Genomic DNA, 22,679 nt, shown 5'->3' with positions numbered 1-22,679 from the left:
ACCACATGGACCGCACCGTGCTGCCAGTCACCAACATAGTGACCACACAGACCGCACCGTGCTGCCAGTCACCAACATAGTGACCACACTACGCTGCCAGTCACCAACATAGTGACCACACAGACCGCACCGCGCTGCCAGTCACCAACATAGTGACCACACTACGCTGCCAGTCACCAACATAGTGACCACACAGACCGCACCGCGCTGCCAGTCACCAACATAGTGACCACATGGACCGCACCGTGCTGCCAGTCACCAACATAGTGACCACACTACGCTGCCAGTCACCAACATAGTGACCACACAGACCGCACCACGCTGCCAGTCACCAACATAGTGACCACACGGACCGCACCGTGCTGCCAGTCACCAACATAGTGACCACACAGACCGCACCGTGCTGCCAGTCACCAACATAGTGACCACACTACGCTGCCAGTCACCAACATAGTGACCACACAGACCGCACCGCGCTGCCAGTCACCAACATAGTGACCACACAGACCGCACCGTGTTGCCAGTCACCAACACAGTGATCACATGGACCGCACTGTGCTGTCAGTCACCAACATAGTGACCACACAGACCGCACCGCGCTGCCAGTCACCAACATAGTGACCACACAGACCGCACCGCGCTGCCAGTCACCAACATAGTGACCACACAGACCGCACCGCGCTGCCAGTCACCAACATAGTGACCACACCGTGTTGCCAGTCACCAACATAGTGACCACACTACACTGCCAGTCACCAACATAGTGACCACACAGACCGCACCGCGCTGCCAGTCACCAACATAGTGACCACACTACGCTGCCAGTCACCAACATAGTGACCACACAGACCGCACCGCGCTGCCAGTCACCAACATAGTGACCACATGGACCGCACCGTGCTGCCAGTCACCAACATAGTGACCACACAGACCGCACCGTGCTGCCAGTCACCAATATAGTGACCACACGGACCGCACCGTGCTGCCAGTCACCAACATAGTGACCACACAGACCGCACCGTGCTGCCAGTCACCAACATAGTGACCACACTACGCTGCCAGTCACCAACATAGTGACCACACAGACCGCACCGCGCTGCCAGTCACCAACATAATGACCACACAGACCGCACCGTGCTGCCAGTCACCAACAGTGACCACACTACGCTGCCAGTCACCAACATAGAGACCACACTACGCTGCCAGTCACCAACATAGTGACCACACAGACCGCACCGCGCTGCCAGTCACCAACATAGTGACCACACAGACTGCATCGTGTTGCCAGTCACCAACATAGTAACCACACAGACTGCACCGCGCTGCCAGTCACCAACATAGTGACCACACAGACCGCACCGTGCTGCCAGTCACCAACATAGTGACCACACTACGCTGCCAGTCACCAACATAGTGACCACACTACGCTGCCAGTCACCAACATAGTGACCACACTACGCTGCCAGTCACCAACATAGTGACCACACAGACCGCACCGCGCTGCCAGTCACCAACACAGTGATCGCACTGTGCTGTCAGTCACCAACATAGTGACCACACAGACCGCACCGTGTTGCCAGTCACCAACATAGTAACCACACAGACTGCACCGCGCTGCCAGTCACCAACATAGTGACCACACAGACCGCACCGCGCTGCCAGTCACCAACATAGTGACCACACAGACCGCACCGTGCTGCCAGTCACCAACATAGTGACCACACAGACCGCACCGTGCTGCCAGTCACCAACATAGTGACCACACTACGCTGCCAGTCACCAACATAGTGACCACACTACGCTGCCAGTCACCACCATAGTGACCACACAGACCGCACCGCGCTGCCAGTCACCAACATAGTGACCACACAGACCGCACCGTGTTGCCAGTCACCAACACAGTGATCACATGGACCGCACTGTGCTGTCAGTCACCAACATAGTGACCACACAGACCGCACCGCGCTGCCAGTCACCAACATAGTGACCTCACAGACCGCACCGCGCTGCCAGTCACCAACATAGTGACCACACAGACCGCACCGTGTTGCCAGTCACCAACACAGTGATCACATGGACCGCACTGTGCTGTCAGTCACCAACATAGTGACCACACAGACCGCACCGCGCGTCACCAACATAGTGACCACACTACGCTGCCAGTCACCAACATAGTGACCACACGAACTGCACCGTGCTGCCAGTCACCAACACAGTGACCACACTACGCTGCCAGTCACCAACAGTGACCACACAGACTGCACTGTGCTGCCAGTCACCAACATAGTGACCACATGGACCGCACTGTGCTGCCAGTCACCAACATAGTGACCACACTACGCTGCCAGTCACCAACATAGTGACCACACTACGCTGCCAGTCACCAACATAGTGACCACACGGACTGCACCGTGCTGCCAGTCACAAACAGTGACCACACCGTGCTGCCAGTCACCAACACAGTAACCACATGGACCACACCGAGCTGCCAGTCACCAACATAGTGACCACACGGACTGCACCATGCTGCCAGTCACCAACAGTGACCACACCGTGCTGCCAGTCACCAACACAGTAACCACATGGACCACACCGAGCTGCCAGTCACCAACATAGTGACCACACGGACCACACCATACTGTCAGTCACCAACATAGTGACCGCACCGTACTGCCAGTCACCAACAGTGACCACACCGTGCTGCCAGTCACCAACAGTGACCACACCATGCTGCCATTCATCATTATAGTGATGATTGAACGTGCTCAGATAAGGTGTTATCAGCCCATTCTCGGGTGCTAACAGAGTATCTTCGGCGTGCTCGAATAATATGTTCAAGTCCACACGAGTGCCTTTCTTGTGGCTCTTAGGCATCTGAAGCACATGCAGGGGTTGCCTAACGAATGATGCAGCCACAAGGACTTGAACATATTTTTAAAGCACGTCGAAGACGCTAGGTTAGCAACTGAGCATTATCATATAACGCCTTATCAGAGCGTGCTCGCTGACCACTATAATGCAAAGTGTCAGTGAACGGATCCCAAGGAGATGCTGGAAAAGCAACTGGTCTCCTGGGGTGTTCCCGGTACACGGACAGTCTCATGGGTTGCTTCCAATGCGCTCTTGATATTCTGCAGTGTTTTGCAGGGCGGTCCCAGCATGTGGCATGTCTCGGGGGTCATTCTCTGCACTTCTAGCGGGGTGCTCCCACCATGCGGCGGGTCATTCTCTGTATACAGCACTTCTAGCGGGGTGCTCCCTGCACGTGGCGGGTCATTGTCCGTATACAGCACTTCTAGCGGGGCATTCTCCATATACAGCACTTCTAGCGGGGCGCTCTCGGCACGGGTCATTCTCCGTATACAGCACTTCTAGCGGGGAGCTCCTAGCACGAAGCAGGTTATTCTCCGTATACAGCATTTCTAATTTCTAGCGGGGTGTTCCCGGTACGCAGCAGGTCTCGTGGTTCATTCTTAGAGTGCAGCACTTCTAGTGGGGCGCTCCTGGCACACGGCAGGTCTCAAGGGTCATTTTTTCCATATACAGTACTTCTAGCGGGGCGCTCCCGTCATACGCAGCGGGTCATTCTCCATATACAGCACTTCTAGCGGGGCGCTCGCAGCATGTGGCAGGTCTCGCAGGTCATGTTCTGTATACAGTACTTCTAGCGGGGCGCTCCCAGCATGTGGCGGGTCTCGCAGGTCATGTTCTGTATACAGTACTTCTAGCAGGGCGCTCCCAGCATGTGGCGGGTCTCGCAGGTCATGTTCTGTATACAGTACTTCTAGCGGGGCGCTCCCAGCATGTGGCGGGTCTCGCAGGTCATGTTCTGTATACAGTACTTCTAGCGGGGCGCTCCCGTCATACGCAGCGGGTCATTCTCCATATATAGCACTTCTAGCAGGGTGCTCCCAGCATGCGGTGGGTCTCGCAGGTCATGTTCTGTATACAGTACTTCTAGCGGGGCGCTCCCGTCATACGCAGCGGGTCATTCTCCATATATAGCACTTCTAGCAGGGTGCTCCCAGCATGCGGTGGGTCTCGCAGGGTGCTCACGGGGTGCATCCTGTGGGGTGTTCCTGGCACACAGCGAGTCTTGGCCATTCCTGACATTCTGCAGGGTTCGCGCTGAGCTCTTTTGGGGTCCAATGGGATGATTAATTTCTATGTGCACGTTTGCTGTGTACGCTGGGACCATTCTTGGGGCACACGTTTAACATGAGTGAGTACCATGTCATGAATGTGCTGGAGCAATAAACAATTGGTTGCATAAGTCTACACACCTATTACTAAAATAAAAATCAGAGCGTCCAGAGCTGCACTGCGCCTAGTAGACCTGTCACTGTGCTGGATGCTCAGAGCGTTCTGACATACGGTGTAAATTGGCTTTTAGTCGATGTAACATCCAGCCTCTGCGGTAACAGCAGCGACCACAGCACAACCGTACGGACACACGTGTGCGCGGTTCATGCAGCGACCAATCACCTACTGTAAGAACGAGGCGCAGGCCGGGTCTCGTCTACCACTTTATTTGTATCTAGGACTCACCAGTGTGCAGACTCCCGGCTCAAACAAGGATGTAACATCATCGCCATAAATAACACATAAAGCTTTCCCACATAGAAATAAAAGTGCTGTACAGTTAAAATAATCCAAAAACCTCCCCGGTGTTAGCGATCATGGGGGAGGGGAGGCGCCAGTCACTAAAAATCCATCAATCTATTTACACAGTGAAGATGTCAGATATACAAGCAGCAGCCGACGTCCACAGAACCAAGGAGGGGGTGCGATGGAAAAACCGCCGGTTACAGGTCCCAAAACAAGACGTGTTGAAACTTTCTAATATACTTTCCAATTCTTTAACATGTGCAAGATCTCTGCTTACTGTCAGTGAACGGAGCATACTCCTGTTTTCACCCACAGGACATAAGTTAGTGCTCCCCTAACACTTGGCAACCTTTCTGTCCTGTTTGCTACAATGTATCAGACTGGAATGCAGGCGATTGTCTAGAGTGGATACAATTGTAAGAAACCCTCATGTGTGAGATGCATCTTTTCTGCACAGGTTTTAAGCCCTTGGAGGCAAGTAATATTGTTTCCATTTGTAGACAGCAAGCAGAGCTCTAACACTGCGAGGAATTAGAACATATATCATTGTTTGCACCCTGGAGTTTCCGCACTTTTCGACATTCCCTTGTCATAAATGTAAATGTATTTTCACTGCTATTTCTAGTACATACGCTGGAGCTGTTAACCGTTTGGTGTGAACGCTTTCCTATATAAAAGTCATGTTTTCTAAACTGGTCATAACAGTGTTAAAAAAACAAAACACATGTGCACTTGTAAAACTTTAAAGTCAGAATATGCGCGATATTCCACATTAACATTTGATACATCGGGTTCCGTTCTCATCTAATATCAGGCAATGCATAAAACGTGATTAAAAAGTTGCCCCAAATTTATCATTAATGTTCAATTTCTGATAAATAGTGGGGCAGGTGAAGTGAGAACACGAGATCTGGCGCCAATGATGACGACCGCTCTGCTGATAACCGACCTTGTGGATATTTCATGTAACAGACACCAGCAGATTTATTTTGTGTTTTCTCCTCCCCCGTGACTGATCATAAATAACACTGAGCCTTCAGGCTTGCTGGGATTTGTGGTGCCAGGTCTGTCTATGGTTAAGGATCATTTACAATTTTCAGAGTCAGACTCTTTGCGATCTGATAAAGGGTTTCTCCCTTTGACATGATATTAGGATACATTTCGCTCATTGCCATTCTCATTATCTGTTTGCTGTCAGAGAGTAGGAACCTTTATATTTGCGATTGAAGCAGGTTGTAAAGATCAGCAAAGTGGAGGCAAATCAGACTCTGCAAGTAGAACATAAGGCACGAGACAGAACAGACGACGTACAAGGGGGAGCGCTGGGGCTAGATGCATGGAGCCGAGGCTGCGCTTCCAGGAGACTCGCTCAGAAGCGTCCAGTGTTTTATTCCCCCTCTGTATACAGGTGAGGAGAAACACTTTAAACCCATCTAAGGGGGCTGAGAACTTCCGTGGTAGTGTTTAGATTTTAGGTAGTGCTTGAGGAGGACGTAATATGACAGCAGAGGCGAATGTGAGTGTTCCCGTCCTTGGAGACTTGCTGCTGCCACTTTCACTATACACGTCACTGTGTCACAGGATGGTGCATTCGATCGTCGAGCAGAGTAACTACTTACTTATGTTGTACTAATCTCCTTTCTCACATCACATCCAGAGCTGCATTCACAATTCAGCTGCTCCAGTGCTTTGTTTCAGCTTTATACACTCCATTATGTACACGCTACACCCCGCCACCCATGCGCTGTAAAGAGGCAGCCACCAAAGGAACCATAAACCGCAAGATTTCTCAATGCAGCTCTCGCTGTGATTAGAGCAGAACTGATTTGGCTCCAGATCATTGCAGGAAAGCACTTGCAAACTTGCTCAGATGTAAACTGGTAATAATCTACCTGTACCTTTAAGTAACTGCTTTCCTTTAAGCATCTCCACGCTTCGGATTCTGCAATTTCCCTCTTTTTGCCTCGTCTCTAGTGTCACTAAATCATCTTGGTTCTGTGGAGATCGATTTCAGATACAAAGAAAAGGCGAGGAAAAAGAAAAGTGACTCGCAGCAGCTAAAACAAAGGCTCCGAGCATTGTAACAGCAGCCACAGTATCGCAGGTTAGGGGGGATAGGGAAGCGTACCAGAGGATGGGGGATGGAAGACGGAGCTGATCCCGGCCCAGGAGCCGCAGCCCCCGAGTACCACTGTTAGGACATACAGAAGACATTTCCGCAGTTCTATCTCCCGGGCCTGACTGCTATGCCGACTACGGGGTGTGCAATGCTCTGCAAGCCAAGTCTGAGGGTGGACGGCCGGACAGAGCGGATGACTGTGACTTTTCACACTGGCACAGAGAAGATCTACAACCGTTCACATTGATTGATGCTCGCGCTCCGCAGAGTCTTTAATATCACGGACGACTTGATTGTTAGAAGAACGCAGGACTCCCGGGCTCCATGGATTCACCCTGCGGCCCAATCCGCTTTGGCATCTTTATATATTGGATGTATTTGGATAAAAGAGAAGTATCAGCGTATTCACACGCTCCTGCATGGCTCCGAAGACTGGTGGCGAAAATGGAGAGAAGCAGCGAGAACAAGCATGGAGCAGATATGAAGGCACGTAGTGTGTGGAGGGCAAGGCAATCCATGGTGGTGGACCAGACGGATGGAGCCAGCACAGAAATCATGAACATAGGGAACCTGAAGCAGAAGGTGGGCTCACCAAGCCAGAAAAGACACAGGATGTAGGGCGGGCTCCATAGGCGAGCTTTCTCCATCAGGACGGGCAGAACACGAGTGGAGCAGCAAAGGTTGTATCCCAAGGCAGAGCAGGAATCGAGGGAATGACCCTGGGTGGAAGGCAGCAGCACATCCTCAAATAGTCGGGCACCACCCCGTGCCCCGCACTTCCACATGTCCCCAGGCACAGGGTAGGGAGATAGAGAGCACGTCCTCGGGGCCAGGCAGGAAGGGCACATTCCATAATGCGGAGCAGAAGTTAGTGACTCTTAGCTACGGCGTGACTTGGAGTGCTGGATCAACCACTGTAGGGTGATGTCTGCGGAGAGAGTGGGCACAGGGTGAGTCTAGAGCAATGACGCAGCGGCTAGAGCGAGGGCACAGGGTGACTCTAGAACGCAGACACGGCAGAGAGAGAGAGCACAGGGCGAGTCTAGAGCGCAGACACGGAAGAGAGAGCACAGGGTGAGTCTAGAGCGCAGACACGGAAGAGAGAGCACAGGGTGAGTCTAGAGCATAGACACGGCAGACAGAGGGCACAGGTGAGTCTAGAGCGTAGACACGGCAGAGAGAGGGCACAGGTGAGTAGAGCGTAGACACAGCAGAGAGAGGGCACAGGTGAGTCTAGAGCGTAGACATGGCAGAGAGAGAGCACAGGGCGAGTCTAGAGCGCAGACACGGCAGAGAGAGAGTGCACAGGGCGAATCTAGAGCGTAGACACGGCAGAGAGAGGGCACAGGGCGAATCTAGAGCGTAGACATGGCAGAGAGAGGGCACAGGGCGAATCTAGAGCGTAGACATGGCAGAGAGAGGGCACAGGGCGAATCTAGAGTGCAGACACGGCAGAGAGAGAGCATACGGTGAGTCTAGAGCGTAGACACGGCAGAGAGAGCACAGGGTGAGTCTAGAGCGCAGACACGGAAGAGAGAGAGGGCGCAGGCGAGTCTAGAGTGCAGACACGGCAGAGAGAGAGGGCACAGGCGAGTCTAGAGTGCAGACACGGCAGAGAGAGAGGGCACAGGCGAGTCTAGAGTGCAGACATGCCACAGAGCATAGGGTGAGTCTAAAGCATAAACACAGCGGAAAGAGAAGACAGACACTGAAGAAAGGGCAGCAGCATGCCCACAACTTACCTATGTTGTCCTTCTCTTTACAGGAGATGGAATAGCAGCAGATTTCCCGGTCTTGTATCATCGACAGGTGCCTGCGTGGAGAACACAAAGATCAGTGACTTCATCAGAACACCAGATATTCAGGAGAAAAGTGAAATTCTGGAGAGGAATTAGCAAGTCTGAAAATCCGGAACATGTGTGGCCCGATTAGTGATGAAATAAAGGTATAATAACAGGTTGTATCAATGCAGATCCGCACTACCAAGCATGCGCTGAGCACTGGGGCGGCGCTATTTCTAGGGGCATAACAAGCAGCCATGAATTTCTCAAGGTCGACAATCCAAAAAACAAAGGGGCAGCTGCATTCTGTAAGGGCCTTAGTTTTCTGACCTGTGGTAGTAAATACAGCTACTGCAGTTTTTTATTTTCTTGGTGGGTCATTTTGCCATGTTTGATAGATAACCCCTATAAAAGGCTCAGCACATCCAAACTATGAAGTTTAGTGCTCACATTATCTCGATCAGTTGCCTCTCGTCCAGTGCACTCGGGAGGTCTCGCTTATTCCCAAGAACCAGAATCTGCAAACAGATAAATCAGGTCAATCCAACACTGCAGCCGAAAGATATCCTTTACTCCAACCCAAAAGTAGTTGTGTTGTTAATGGGTTAATATTTGCAACTTCCTAGTAAACTTTGGAAGGATTTATCTTGGGGTTTTAGGCTACTTTTCTACTATTAAAAAAAAAATGTAAAAGTTGCAAAAGAAGTCACATTTTCACAAAATTTGACAATTTGTGGCGTTTTTTGTTTCCCCCTCAGTTTTCACTCAAAAAAATGGCACTGCGATCTTGCATAAATTTGGTGATTCCCTCTCCAGCATGACTCACCAAAACCTCTGTTTGCTGTCAGTGAAATATGTGTGTATATATATATATGTGTGTGTATATATATATATATATATTTTTTTTTTTAGCCAGAGGAAGAAACGCTTAAAAACCAAAGACATCTCACAGGAGAGGGTGCAGTGAGAAGTCCACACCGGAGACATTTAGGTTATAAGGAAGCGCCTGTGCGAGTGAGCTCTGAACAAGTCTCACCCACGCGATGGGAAATCTTTCTATGTACAAACTGCTCTGCAGCGTGGATTTCTGCAGGTGATTTTCTGTTTTGGATTTTTCACTGTTTTCTGGAGTATCAGGGGTTAACAAAAGATTAACTTAGAGGATTCCTTATGGAGGAAAGTGAACCAGACCCTCAGTGGCGAAATGTAGCAGATCTGTACGGTGCCTATGAATGTAAATATAAGTGTTACCGCTCACTGACAGCAAACAGATATCTTGACAATGTAAAATAGTGTTTTCACGATTCAGTAGTTACTGGCGGTCAGGTATGGTGCTGGCTGGCGGACACGCACCGGTATACCCTGTAACTGTGGCTTTTCCAGCAGATTGTGCAGTTCATTACGAGACGCTTCTATCTTCTCGCTGTCGGCGGTGTCCACCATGTACCTGCGGCAGAAGAAACCGGTCACAGTAATTAGTGAGGATGCTATTAAAGGGGCGGGCACTGTTCTCAGGAATCCTGTCACTCCCAGGGCCGCTGCATTATGACCAGCCGTGCCTTAATGTGCCCCGTCCTGATTCGCCCTCTTATCACAGACAGCAGAGACGTAAGAAGGTATAACTTACACTATGGCATTGACGCCCCGACAGTACCGCTCCCACATGCTGCGAAACCGAGGCTGCCCCCCGATGTCCCAGATCTGAAAAGGTAAGCGTAAAATCCAGAAATTACAGACATCTCCAGACATTGTGTGGCCTCAAACAATAGCCTGGGGATATTTTAATTTCATTTTCAAAATCTCCGCTTGCTGTCGGTGTATGAGATATTTTTTGTTTCCATCTACAGACTGAAAACTGTTGGGAATACACCTTTAACAAGAAAAAAAACAAACAAGTATAAAATATTTTTACTTGCACCATAAATGTCCGTGGAGGACTTAGGACGTGTGTCATACAGCCTCTAACAAAAGCAGCAGATGTATGTAGTGGCATGCCATCGAGGCCTCTGTTTGGGCGCCATCCGCCCGCTCCTCCCAAAAAGAGGTCAGGCTGCTATTGGGACTGTAAGTCCCTGTTCTGCCATCTTTGTACCAGGCTTCATATGAGAATGGTCATCCTGCAATGCCGTATAATAGCGGCACATAATACAAGCAAAAAAACAAAGCACAGAAGGCGAGAAAGAAAGACATTAAACGTTTACATATATATATAGATAGATATAGTTTGGGGTCTTTTCCTCCCCGGTGTGCCCGGGATATTATTACTGTAAAACCTAAACCCAAACAGCAACGGCAGAATTGGATTTTTTTCCCCCTCTTTTACTGAACTTGGGATTTTGCCCCGGTATTCAGGACATTATACACAAAACACAAGCACTCATGTGTGTAAGTCACTAAGGAACTGAAAAGGTCGAAAAAACTAAAAACTAAAGCACATACACAAAAACTGTGTCTGACAGGAAGGAGTTAAACACACCACAAATCCCTCCTGTCCTGGTTGGCTACAATGTATCATTGCAGGACGCTTTCATTTACATTGTTTGGACAATTGTATCCATTCTGCTGTAATGTAAGTAGCTCAGGCAATGCAGGAAGAACGTATCTATTCACTGACAGCAAGCAGAGATCCAGGAGAGCGGGACATCAGGCTTATTTACAGATACCACCGCTCTGACCCTTCACCATCTTCTCACCTTGATGGTGACGTTTCCTTTCGTCACTTTCCTCATGTTGAAGCCGACGGTCGGTATCATGTCCTCGCTGAACTGGCCCGACTACGGGAAGAGACCGGGAGAAGCATCAACATGGCTGCCGGCATCGCCCAGCGCCACCACCTGTGATCAGAGGCCGCCAGAGAAAAGAAACAGGCAGGGTCCACAGCTGCTGGGACTTGTAGTCCCTTATATACTGCATTATGAGACTTGTAGTTCACTGTATGCTGGAGTCCAGGCATGGAGAGAAGTGTGGCTCATTATATGCTGGGACTGGTAGTCCCCCTTTGTACACTGGGACTTGTAGTCCATGCAATGCTGGCGCTTGTGGCTTATAACACGCTGGGGCTGCTAGTCCCCATTTTGTACGCTGGGACTTGTAGTCCCACTTCTGCGTGATGGGTCTTGTGGTCCATACAATGCTAGCACCTGTGACTCATTACATGCCACGACTTTTATTTCATATATTTCACATGTTGGGACTCGTAGTCCTCCTTTACACGCTGGGACTTGTAGTCCATGCAATGCTGGCGCTTGTGGCTTATTACATTCTAGGACTGGTAGTCGCCATTTTGCACGTGGGACTTGTAGTCCATGCAACGCTGGCTCTTTTGGCTTATTACATGCTGGGACTTGTAGTCCATGCAATGCTGGCGCTTGTGGTTTGTTACATGCTGGGACTTGTAGTCCATGCAATGCTGGCGCTTGTGGTTTGTTACATGCTGGGACTTGTAGTCCATGCAATGCTGGCGCTTGTGGCTTATTACATGCTGGGACTTGTAGTCCATGCAATGCTGGCGCTTGTGGCTTGTTACATGCTGGGACTTGTAGTCCATGCAATGCTGGCGCTTGTGGCTTATCACATGCTGGGACTTGTAGTACACTCGCTGCCTTCCGCCCCCTCCCTTCTCACCGCTATGACATTGACAAAGGTGGTCTTCCCCGAGTGCTGCAGCCCGACCAGCGTCAGCTCCATCTCCTCCTTCCAGAACAGGGAGCGGAACCAGTCCAACAGCCGAGACAGGAGGGACAGCATGGCGGCTCCGGGTCAGGGGGCGCTGTGCTCAGGACTGGGGGGAAGACAGGAGCCAGAACACACCGGGACCTCAGCTGCAGCCGCCTCACCGGAAGCGGAAGTTCCGCCCGTGTGCGGACCAGAACCAGGCTCCCTCTAGCGGTGGAACGCGGGACTGACAGCCCCATCCCAGAGCAGCAGTCACTCACCTCACTACAACTCCCATGATGCCACTGCGCGAGCAGCCATAGCCGGGGATTATGGGAAATGGAGTTCAACCTCTAATAACAGCGACTGTAGTCTTTGGTTGGTTACAGAGGAAGAAAGCGGGGATATCGGTGTCTATGGCAACCAATCAGGGCCTCCACTGAAAGGTGGACTCTAGTTGCTATAGGTAACGGCTTCTCTTTACGTCAGTGTCATAACAAAGCTTCATGGACACATAAATGATGGCCGTCAGCGGGAGACACGAGAGGTGGATGGTAACAATTGCTTTAGTTATTCGGACCGGCCATAGTGTAAGGCTCAGGTGTTCATGTAAAGCTGCATGAACCAGTTATCTGCCTAAGTATGTAGCAGTACAGACACAGAGGGCTAATACTGCATAAAGTGTATGAGAACATGATGCGAGGAACCTGATTATGTTTTTTTTTTTTTTTAAATAGGCCACACAGGGATCGTTAGGTTAATGCATTGAGGCGGTAGGCCAGTCTGAACAAGTGAGTTTTTAGGGCACGCTTAAAACTGTGGGGATTGGGGATTAATCGTATTATCCTAGGTAGTGCATTCCAAAGAATCGGCGCAGCACGTGTAAAGTCTTGGAGACGGGAGTGGGAGGTTCTGATTATTGAGGATGCTAACCTGAGGTCATTAGCGGAGCGGAGGGCACGGGTAGGGTGGTAGACTGAGACCAGAGAGGAGATGTAGGGTGGTGCTGAGCCATGGAGTGCTTTGTGGATGAGGGTAGTAGTTTTGTACTGGATTCTGGAGTGGATGGGTAGCCAGTGTAATGACTGGCACAGGGTAGAGGCATCGGTGTAACGGTTGGTGAGGAATATGATCCTGGCTGCAGCATTCAGGACAGATTGGAGCGGGGAGAGTTTGGTAAGATGGAGGCCGATTAGTAGAGAGTTACAATAGTCCAGACGAGAATGAATAAGAGAAACAGTCAGAGTTTTTGCAGAGTCGAAAGTAAGAAAAGGGCGAATTCTAGAAATGTTTTTGAGATGCAGGTAAGAAGAGCGAGCCAGTGATCGGATGTGGGGGGTGAATGAAAGGTCAGAATCAAGGATGACCCCAAGGCAGCGGGCATGTTGCTTTGGAGTAATGGTGGAACCGCACACGGAGATGGCAATGTCAGGCAAAGGTAGGTTAGTAGAGGGAGAGAACACGAGGAGTTCAGTTTTTGACAGGTTCAGTTTCAGATAGAGGGAGGACATGATGTTAGAGACAGCGGTAAGACAATCACTGGTGTTTTCTAATAAGGCAGGCGAGATATCAGGAGCAGAAGTGTATAATTGGGTGTCGTCAGCATAGAGAAGGTACTGGAAACCAAATCTACTGATTGTTTGTCCAATAGGGGCAATATACAACGAGAAGAGGAGAGGGCCTAGGACTGATCCTTGAGGAACCCCAACAGTAAGGGGAAGGTGAGAGGAGGAGGAACCAGCAAAACATACAGTGAAGGATCGGTCAGAGAGATAGGAGGAGAACCAGGAGAGAACGGTGTCCTTGAGGCCGATGGAGCGGAGCATAGTGAGGAGGAGCAGATGATCCACAGTGTCAAATGCTGCAGAGAGATCCAAGAGAATTAGCATGGAGTAGTGACCATTAGATTTAGCTGTTAGTAGGTCATTAGAGACTTTAGTGAGGGCAGTTTCAGTAGAGTGTAAAGAGCGGAAACCAGATTGAAGAGGGTCGAGAAGAGAGTTATCTGAGAGATAGCGGGTAAGACGGGAGTGGACCAGGCGTTCGAGGAGTTTAGAGATGAAGGGAAGATTAGAGACAGGTCTATAATTAGCGGCACAGTTTTGGTCGAGAGATTTTTTTAAAGTAACGGATGTATGATGGCATGCTTAAATGAGGAGGGAAAGATACTGGAAGACAGAAGATGAATATTTTTGTTGGGTGAGAGGTGACAGCAAGGGAAAGGGACTAGAGGAGATGTGAGGGAATAGGGTCACTGGTGAAAGTAGTTGTGCATACACCTATAATTAATTATATCTTCGGCCATATTGGATTTTCTCCGCAGACGATCGGCATACCTCATACAGCGAGGGGAGACTAGTGACCTCATACAGCGAGGGGAGACTAGTGACCTCATACAGCGAGGGGAGACTAGTGACCTCATACAGCGAGGGGAGACTAGTGATGTCATACAGCGAGGGGAGACTAGTGACGTCATACAGTGAGGGAAGACTAGTGACGTCATACAGTGAGGGGAGACTAGTGACGTCATACAGTGAGGGGAGACTAGTGATGTCATACAGTGAGGGGAGACTAGTGATGTCATACAGCGAGGGGAGACTGGTGACATCATACAGTGAGGGGAGACTAGTGACATCATACAGCGAGGGGAGACTCGTGACGTCATACAGTGAGGGGAGACTAGTCATGTCCTAATTAATGAACAATGCATCAAGAAAAGGAAGTAAATATCACAGAATTAGAAAAAATATATCATATATTATAGTAATAAGCACACTACCCATGCCCATTAGTCCTACAAGAGGATAGGCAACACTCCATAGCAAGTATTGAACATAAAGATCCTATAGTGATTGACCATATTTCAATCAAGAAGTGTTTCTCAAAAACAATTTTAAAAAAATTAAATACATTTATTCAACATCAATATATACTACAAAACATACAACAGACTGGTGCCTCAGACCAAGCAAACAGGCCAGCACACGTAGGAGGACACAAAAATCCCTAAATGGTTAAATCTGTCTGCTGAGTCATATAGCATCCTTTGGCAATGCTAGGGTAAATGTACAATAGACAAAATTATTGTATGGTCTCAATCAAAAATGATCCAGTATTTGCACATGTATCCATCTGTATTACTGGTACAGCAACTATAGAAAACATGGAGACACATCAACAAATCCAAAATATACTAGAGGCATTATTCTGCCCACAATAGAAAAACACATCGCCTCTGCAGTTACAGCGTCCCTTCATATACCCATGCAAACACAGACAGCATTGTCCCCATTCCTCCACATATTACCTAGGTGTGTGTCCGCCGACCAATTTACTGCCAAGTGACAGGCTGAGCCTCCAGGCCCCGACGCGCGTTTTGTGGATGCTTCTTCCCCTGGAAGAGCCTGTTGCACTTTACTAGTTGCCACCCCCGACACATTAAAACTTTCTAATTTCTAAGTTTCAGGAACTATAGGATCATATGCTTTGGACCTGTGGTGATGTCTCAGGCCAGATGGTCCTACTACTTTTAATATATGGCCCTGTTACTACAGAGTAATGATGTCCTTTTTCTCTTTTGTTCTTTTCACAGATGTAGGCACCGTGGGTTCTGGTTCACTCTATTGGTGCAGGTTTGTCTTTTATCTATCTATGTGTTTTCACATGGGACTGTTTACCGAATTTCCAAATATTGCATATTTCTTTTTTCTTTTTTGATATACTCCCCTTCCCTTCAGTATAAACAGTTTATACACTCTCCTTGTCCCTTGTTTTCCCCTTATACATTTTACATTAGTTATTTTATGCATTATTGTGATCCGGTCACTTCCGACTTTCGTGTATTCATACCGCTAGACCTCTCCATAGTAACACTATGTTATTCATCAGTGCCCGTCTTCCGGTATTAGTGTCCACGGCGTTACACTTCCGTCAGCTACAATGCAATGCGCACTTTCCGCCTGTAAGGTTTCTTTCACACTTGCGTCGGTATGGGGCCGTCGCAATGCGTCGGCCTGATGTACCGACGTACGTTGTGAAAATTAGCCACAACGTGGGCAGCGGATGCAGTTTTTCAATGCATCCGCTGCCCATTCTATGTCCCGGGGAGGAGGCCGCGCATGCGCGGTAGGAGATGGCGGACGCGACGTATGGAAAAACGTTACATTGAACGTTTTTTCGTGCCGACGGTCCGCCAAAACACGACGCATCCAGTGCACGACGGACGCCACGTATGGCCATCCGTCGGCAATACAAGTCTATAGGAAAAAAACGCATCCTGCGGGCACATTTGCAGGATCCTTTTTTCCCCCAAAACGATGGATAATGATGGATTCCAAACGACGCAAGTGTGAAAGAAGCCTAACCTTGGCGCGTGCGCACTGATATATCCCACATCTCGGCCGCGCAGCCTCACTTCCAGGTCCTAGCAGACCCGGGCGGTATAAATTGGCACCGCTACATGTCCCGCTGCACCTCGCCATGTCAGCGGCACATCCCTGCTCCCGAACTTCATCTCTTCAGTCTCCTCTCCGTCTGTTCCCTTCCGTTTCAAGTCTTAGACATAACACATGGTAATTACTATCCTCTCCTCTTGTTTACAGCCTGTCATACAGGTAATCACCTTTTATTGCTTCTTTTTTATCCTTCCGAGCACCTTTCTTGTTTCTATGGTGTTTAGCAAGGATCTCCTGTGCCCTGAACTTAGGATGGTTCATTATTTACATTACTACACTATATGTCTGTGACCCAATATATTATATCATAGTATACGTCCTGAATTTATCATATTATTTGATGTTTTTTTTTATTTGACAATATTTTTCCACTTGCCTTAAATTGTGTTCTCCCTCTGCTTATTTCCTGCTGCTTGTTTATTATTCCCCCTTTGTTTATTGATGACTATGAGATTTATAGATGTTACATTGCTATTTATTTCTCTGTTACGTTTTTTTCTTATTTTTCTTTTTGTACATATGACCAATTGTGTGCCGTTCATGATGATGTTCTGTCTGATTTTCTCATGTTATTTTGTTTATAGATAATAACTTTGACAAAGGCCAATAGGCCGAAACGTCGGTTTTCTTTGTGTGATTGGTCAGGTTATTAAAGAATTTTTGGCAGTATTACCATATTTTGGCTCCGGTTAATCAAGTGACTGTAACTCAGGATCAGTAATGTAATGTATGTACACAGTGACTGCACCAGCAGAATAGTGAGTGCAGCTCTGGGGTATAATACAGGATGTAACTCAGGATCAGTAATGTAATGTATGTACACAGTGACTGCACCAGCAGAATAGTGAGTGCAGCTCTGGAGTATAATACAGGATGTAACTCAGGATCAGTAATGTAATGTATGTACACAGTGACTGCACCAGCAGAATAGTGAGTGCAGCTCTGGGGTATAATACAGGATGTAACTCAGGATCAGTAATGTAATGTATGTACACAGTGACTGCACCAGCAGAATAGTGAGTGCAGCTCTGGAGTATAATACAGGATGTAACTCAGGATCAGTAATGTAATGTATGTACACAGTGACTGCACCAGCAGAATAGTGAGTGCAGCTCTGGGGTATAATACAGGAGGTAACTCAGGATCAGTAATGTAATGTATGTACACAGTGACTGTACCAGCAGAATAGTGAGTGCAGCTCTGGGGTATAATACAGGATGTAACTCAGGATCAGTAATGTAATGTATGTACACAGTGACTGCACCAGCAGAATACTGAGTGCAGCTCTGGGGTATAATACAGGAGGTAACTCAGGATCAGTAATGTAATGTATGTACACAGTGACTGCACCAGCAGAATAGTGAGTGCAGCTCTGGGGTATAATACAGGATGTAACTCAGGATCAGTAATGTAATGTATGTACACAGTGACTGCACCAGCAGAATAGTGAGTGCAGCTCTGGGGTATAATACAGGATGTAACTCAGGATCAGTAATGTAATGTATGTACACAGTGACTGCACCAGCAGAATAGTGAGTGCAGCTCTGGGGTATAATACAGGATGTAACTCAGGATCAGTAATGTAATGTATGTACACAGTGACTGCACCAGCAGAATAGTGAGTGCAGCTCTGGAGTATAACACAGGATGTAACTTAGGATTAGTAATGTAATGTATGTACACAGTGACTGCACCAGCAGAATAGTGAGTGCAGCTCTGGGGTATAATACAGGATGTAACTCAGGATCAGTAATGTAATGTATGTACACAGTGACTCCAGCAGAATAGTGAGTGCAGCTCTGGGGTATAATACAGGATGTAACTCAGGATCAGTAATGTAATGTATGTACACAGTGACTGCACCAGCAGAATAGTGAGTGCAGCTCTGGGGTATAATACAGGATGTAACTCAGGATCAGTAATGTAATGTATGTACACAGTGACTGCACCAGCAGAATAGTGAGTGCAGCTCTGGGGTATAATACAGGATGTAACTCAGGATCAGTAATGTAATGTATGTACACAGTGACTGCAACCGCAGAATAGTGAGTGCAGCTCTGGAGTATAATACAGGATATAACTCAGGATCAGTAATGTAATGTATGTACACAGTGACTGCACCAGCAGAATAGTGAGCGCAGCTCTGGAGTATAATACAGGATGTAACTCAGGATCAGTGATGTAATGTATGTACACAGTGACTGTACCAGCAGAATAGTGAGTGCAGCTCTGGAGTATAATACAGGATGTAACTTAGGATCAGTAATGTAATGTATGTACACAGTGACTGCACCAGCAGAATTGTGAGTGCAGCTCTGGAGTATAATACAGGATGTAACTCAGGATCAGTAATGTAATGTATGTACACAGTGACTGCACCAGCAGAATAGTGAGTGCAGCTCTGGGGTATAATACAGGAGGTAACTCAGGATCAGTGATGTAATGTATGTACACAGTGACTGCACCAGCAGAATAGTGAGTGCAGCTCTGGGGTATAATACAGGATGTAACTCAGGATCAGTAATGTAATGTATGTACACAGTGACTGCACCAGCAGAATAGTGAGTGCAGCTCTGGGGTATAATACAGGATGTAACTCAGGATCAGTAATGTAATGTATGTACACAGTGACTGCACCAGCAGAATAATGAGTGCAGCTCTGGGGTATAATACAGGAGGTAACTCAGGATCAGTAATGTAATGTGTGTACACAGTGACTGCACCAGCAGAATAGTGAGTGCAGCTCTGGAGTATAATACAGGATGTAACTCAGGATCAGTAATGTAATGTATGTACACAGTGACTGCACCAGCAGAATAGTGAGTGCAGCTCTGGGGTATAATACAGGATGTAACTTAGGATCAGTAATGTAATGTATGTACACAGTGATTGCACCAGCAGAATAGTGAGTGCAGCTCTGGGGTATAATACAGGATGTAACTCCGGATCAGTAATGTAATGTATGTACACAGTGATTGCACCAGCAGAATAGTGAGTGCAGCTCTGGGGTATAATACAGGATGTAACTCCGGATCAGTACTGTATTGTAATGCCCCGAGGAAGCAACATTGCGAAACTAGCGTTGGGGTTTGTCTTTACACGTCCTGCATCCAGGTTGGTTCAACATTAGTACTTCTTTTCTCTTACTATTCCTAATATTACTTATTTTATGTCATCTATGGACTTTTTCTGATTGGCATCTGCATGTACATGTTTGACTTTAGTATTATTCCCTTTGTATCATTTTATATTATGCAGTTACTGTTTTACACTCTGGGTTCCTATAGGAATCTATGAACTGCTACATGCCCTGTCAATATACTCAGCACTTGGCTGTTTGTTCTAGGATTATATGTTCGTATTTGCATTATTTATTTCTGACTGCAATTTTACCAACTGTTTCGCGGACGTGGCACCATGTTGTCACTTTACCCTGAGTCTTTCTGTGTTCATTTGTTTTTATGATTAAAATATTGTATTGTCAGAATTTCTAATAAAGAATGTTTATATATTTTTTCTAAATTGCTGTAAGGCCCCCTTTTTTCTTTGGTTTAATGTCGGAGCAGTAGAGGGCGCTATAGTCCCAGGCCTCTGCCTTCTGGTCCCAGTAGATGACGCAGACCCCTGTATCTTGTTATCCGCCTCCAGGCTGTGAGTCACTGCAGCCTCCTGAACCCCCTGCCCAGGATAAAGCGCCCGTGTCCCTGAGCGGCCAAGTAAGATGGGCTATGAGCCAAGGCTGCGCACCAACCTGCGTCACCTGCGCGGTACAAGCCTCGACATTTCCTCTTCCACAAGCAGGATGTGACTTTCTAGATTTTTAATTAATTTCTACTTCCCTGATATATTGTTATACTCTCTTAGGATTCGCACTAATCTGCCTAAATAAAATCTCTCCGATGTTGTTCCTGGACAGTCGGACGAGTGTCATGCGAGTACAATGCGATTTTAGCATCCGTATGTAATGTGATTTTTTTTTTTTTTTTTCAGTGTTGCGTGCTGCAGAATGGTAATGTATCCGTAAAAACGCACTGCTCACTGCTGGTCCGTGTGCCGTCTGTTCTTTTTCTCGAACCCGTTGACTTGCACTGGCGAGTCTCGTATGAGATAAGAGGATAATGGCAGCAGGCTACAATTTTTTTCTCAGTCCGATTGCAGATGCGCCGGGACTCGTAGATTAACATTGGAGTGTGATTTTTTTTTTTTGCACTGGTCCGTGTTCCGATGACTACAAGCCCTTAGTCTCGGACACGGGTCACCTGCATGGGGCAGCTTTTCATGCAGACTGTTGCCTCCCGTCCCACCTAGGACCGGGGCCGAGCACGTACCGCTGTGTTCAGGAATTAGATTGCCAGCTCCTTTTGATGTACAGCGCTGCAGACACTGCTGGACTATGAGTATTGCATAAGCAAATGCGACCACCACTGCGCGGCCACGGGCATTGTCACCCACCCTCCTTTCTCCCAGAGTCCAAAATGGCAAATGTTGCACCTAGAAATCTGATAAAGTGGGGTGCTGACCTATGGATAAGCTGTATGGTGGCAGCCAATATGGCGGTCACTACAGTATGCCGCCCCTCACTATCACTCCCATTTTGCAGGAGCCATGGTGTCACACGTCTGCGCCGCCTATTAGTCATTGATCAAGTTCACTGGAGTTCAGAAGATAAGGAATTTTACGACAGGACCACACTCATTTACTGCCCTCCAAGGGTGTATGTGTCAGATCGGGGGCACGTGGAGCAGCTGGGGGGTCCCAAATTAGACTGACGCCAACATGTACCTGTATGTATGGATGTATGACCAGCAGTAAATTAACACCTGTCTTAGGGTATGTGCACACCATGCGGATTTTGCTGCGGATCCGCAGCGTTTCCGCAGCAGTTTCCCTTTAGTTTACAATTCAATGTAAACCTATGGGAAACCAAAAACGCTGTGCACATGCTGCGGAAAAAAACGCGCGTAAACGCAACGGTTTACATTCCGCAGCATGTCACTTCTTTCGGCGGATTCCGCAGCGGTTTTACAGCTGCCGCTATGGAAAACCGCAGTAAATCCGCGATAAATCTGCAGCAAAAACGCAGCGTTTTTGCCCTGCAGATTTATCAAATCTGCTGCGGAAAAATTCGCAGTAGCCAAGAATACGTGTGCACATACCCTTAAGGTACCGTCACACTCAGCAACTTTCCAACGATCACGACCAGCGATACGACCTGGCTGTGATCGTTGGAAAGTCCTTGTGTGGTCGCTGGAGAGCTGTCACACAGACAGTTCTCTCCAGCGACCAACGATGCCGAAGTTCCCAGGTAACCAGGGTTAACATCGGGTTACTAAGTGCAGGGCCGCGCTTAGTAACCCGATGTTTACCCTGGTTACCATTGTAAATGTAAAAAAAAACAAAACAGTACATACTCCCATTCCGGTGTCTGTCACGTCCCCGGCGTCCGCTTCCCTGCACTCCTCCTGCATCCTGTGTAGGCGCCGGCCGTAAAGCAGAGCGGTGACGTCACCGCTGTGCTCTGCTTTACGGTTGGCCGGCGCTGACACAGGATGCAGGAGGAGTGCAGGGAAGCGGACGCCGGGGACGTGACAGGCACCGGAATGTGAGTATGTGTTTTTTTTTTTTTTTAACCCGATGTTTACCCTGGTTACAAGTGAAGACATCGCTGGATCGGCGTCACACACGCCGATTCAGCGATGTCAGTGGGTGATCCAGTGACGAAATAAAGTTCTGGCCTTCTAGCTCCGACCAGCGATGTCACAGCAGGATCCAGATCGCTGCTGCGTGTCAAGCACAACGATATCGCTATCCAGGACGCTGCAACGTCACGGATCGCTATCGTTATCGTTGTTAAGTTGTTCAGTGTGAAGGTACCTTTAGACTGCAGCTCTCACAAAGGTCATGACCTATGTTATCCTGAGCAGGCAGTCTCCTGGGCTCCAGTCACCCCAGGGGGGATGTCCTGAGAACACACACAAGTGGAAACATTTCACACCTTCTGACTCTTTTGAACAGACATGCCAATTGCAGCATGACACTAATTACTATGAGAAAGGTCACACA

The 22,679-nt window shown here is 48.2% G+C and overlaps 1 protein-coding gene across 1 annotated transcript; it reads right to left on the bottom strand.

Moving 5' to 3' along the window:
* Positions 1 to 4,513: 4,513 nt before the first annotated feature.
* ARL8B (ARF like GTPase 8B) lies at positions 4,514 to 12,368 on the bottom strand. Its single transcript, XM_069736185.1, has 7 exons — positions 12,133 to 12,368; positions 11,202 to 11,282; positions 10,136 to 10,209; positions 9,862 to 9,955; positions 8,959 to 9,026; positions 8,470 to 8,540; positions 4,514 to 7,655 (listed from the first exon to the last, which is right to left on the bottom strand). Exons 1-7 carry the CDS (start codon positions 12,253 to 12,255, stop codon positions 7,606 to 7,608), a joined length of 561 nt encoding a protein of 186 aa, XP_069592286.1. The 5' UTR covers positions 12,256 to 12,368; the 3' UTR covers positions 4,514 to 7,605.
* Positions 12,369 to 22,679: the final 10,311 nt, after the last annotated feature.

The sequence above is a fragment of the Ranitomeya imitator genome, chromosome 8 (genome assembly GCF_032444005.1).
Source record: "Ranitomeya imitator isolate aRanImi1 chromosome 8, aRanImi1.pri, whole genome shotgun sequence".
NCBI classification, from domain to species: Eukaryota; Metazoa; Chordata; class Amphibia; order Anura; family Dendrobatidae; genus Ranitomeya; species Ranitomeya imitator.
The sequence above is the reverse complement of the archived record's forward strand: the minus strand, read 5'-3'. Positions and strand labels throughout refer to the sequence as shown.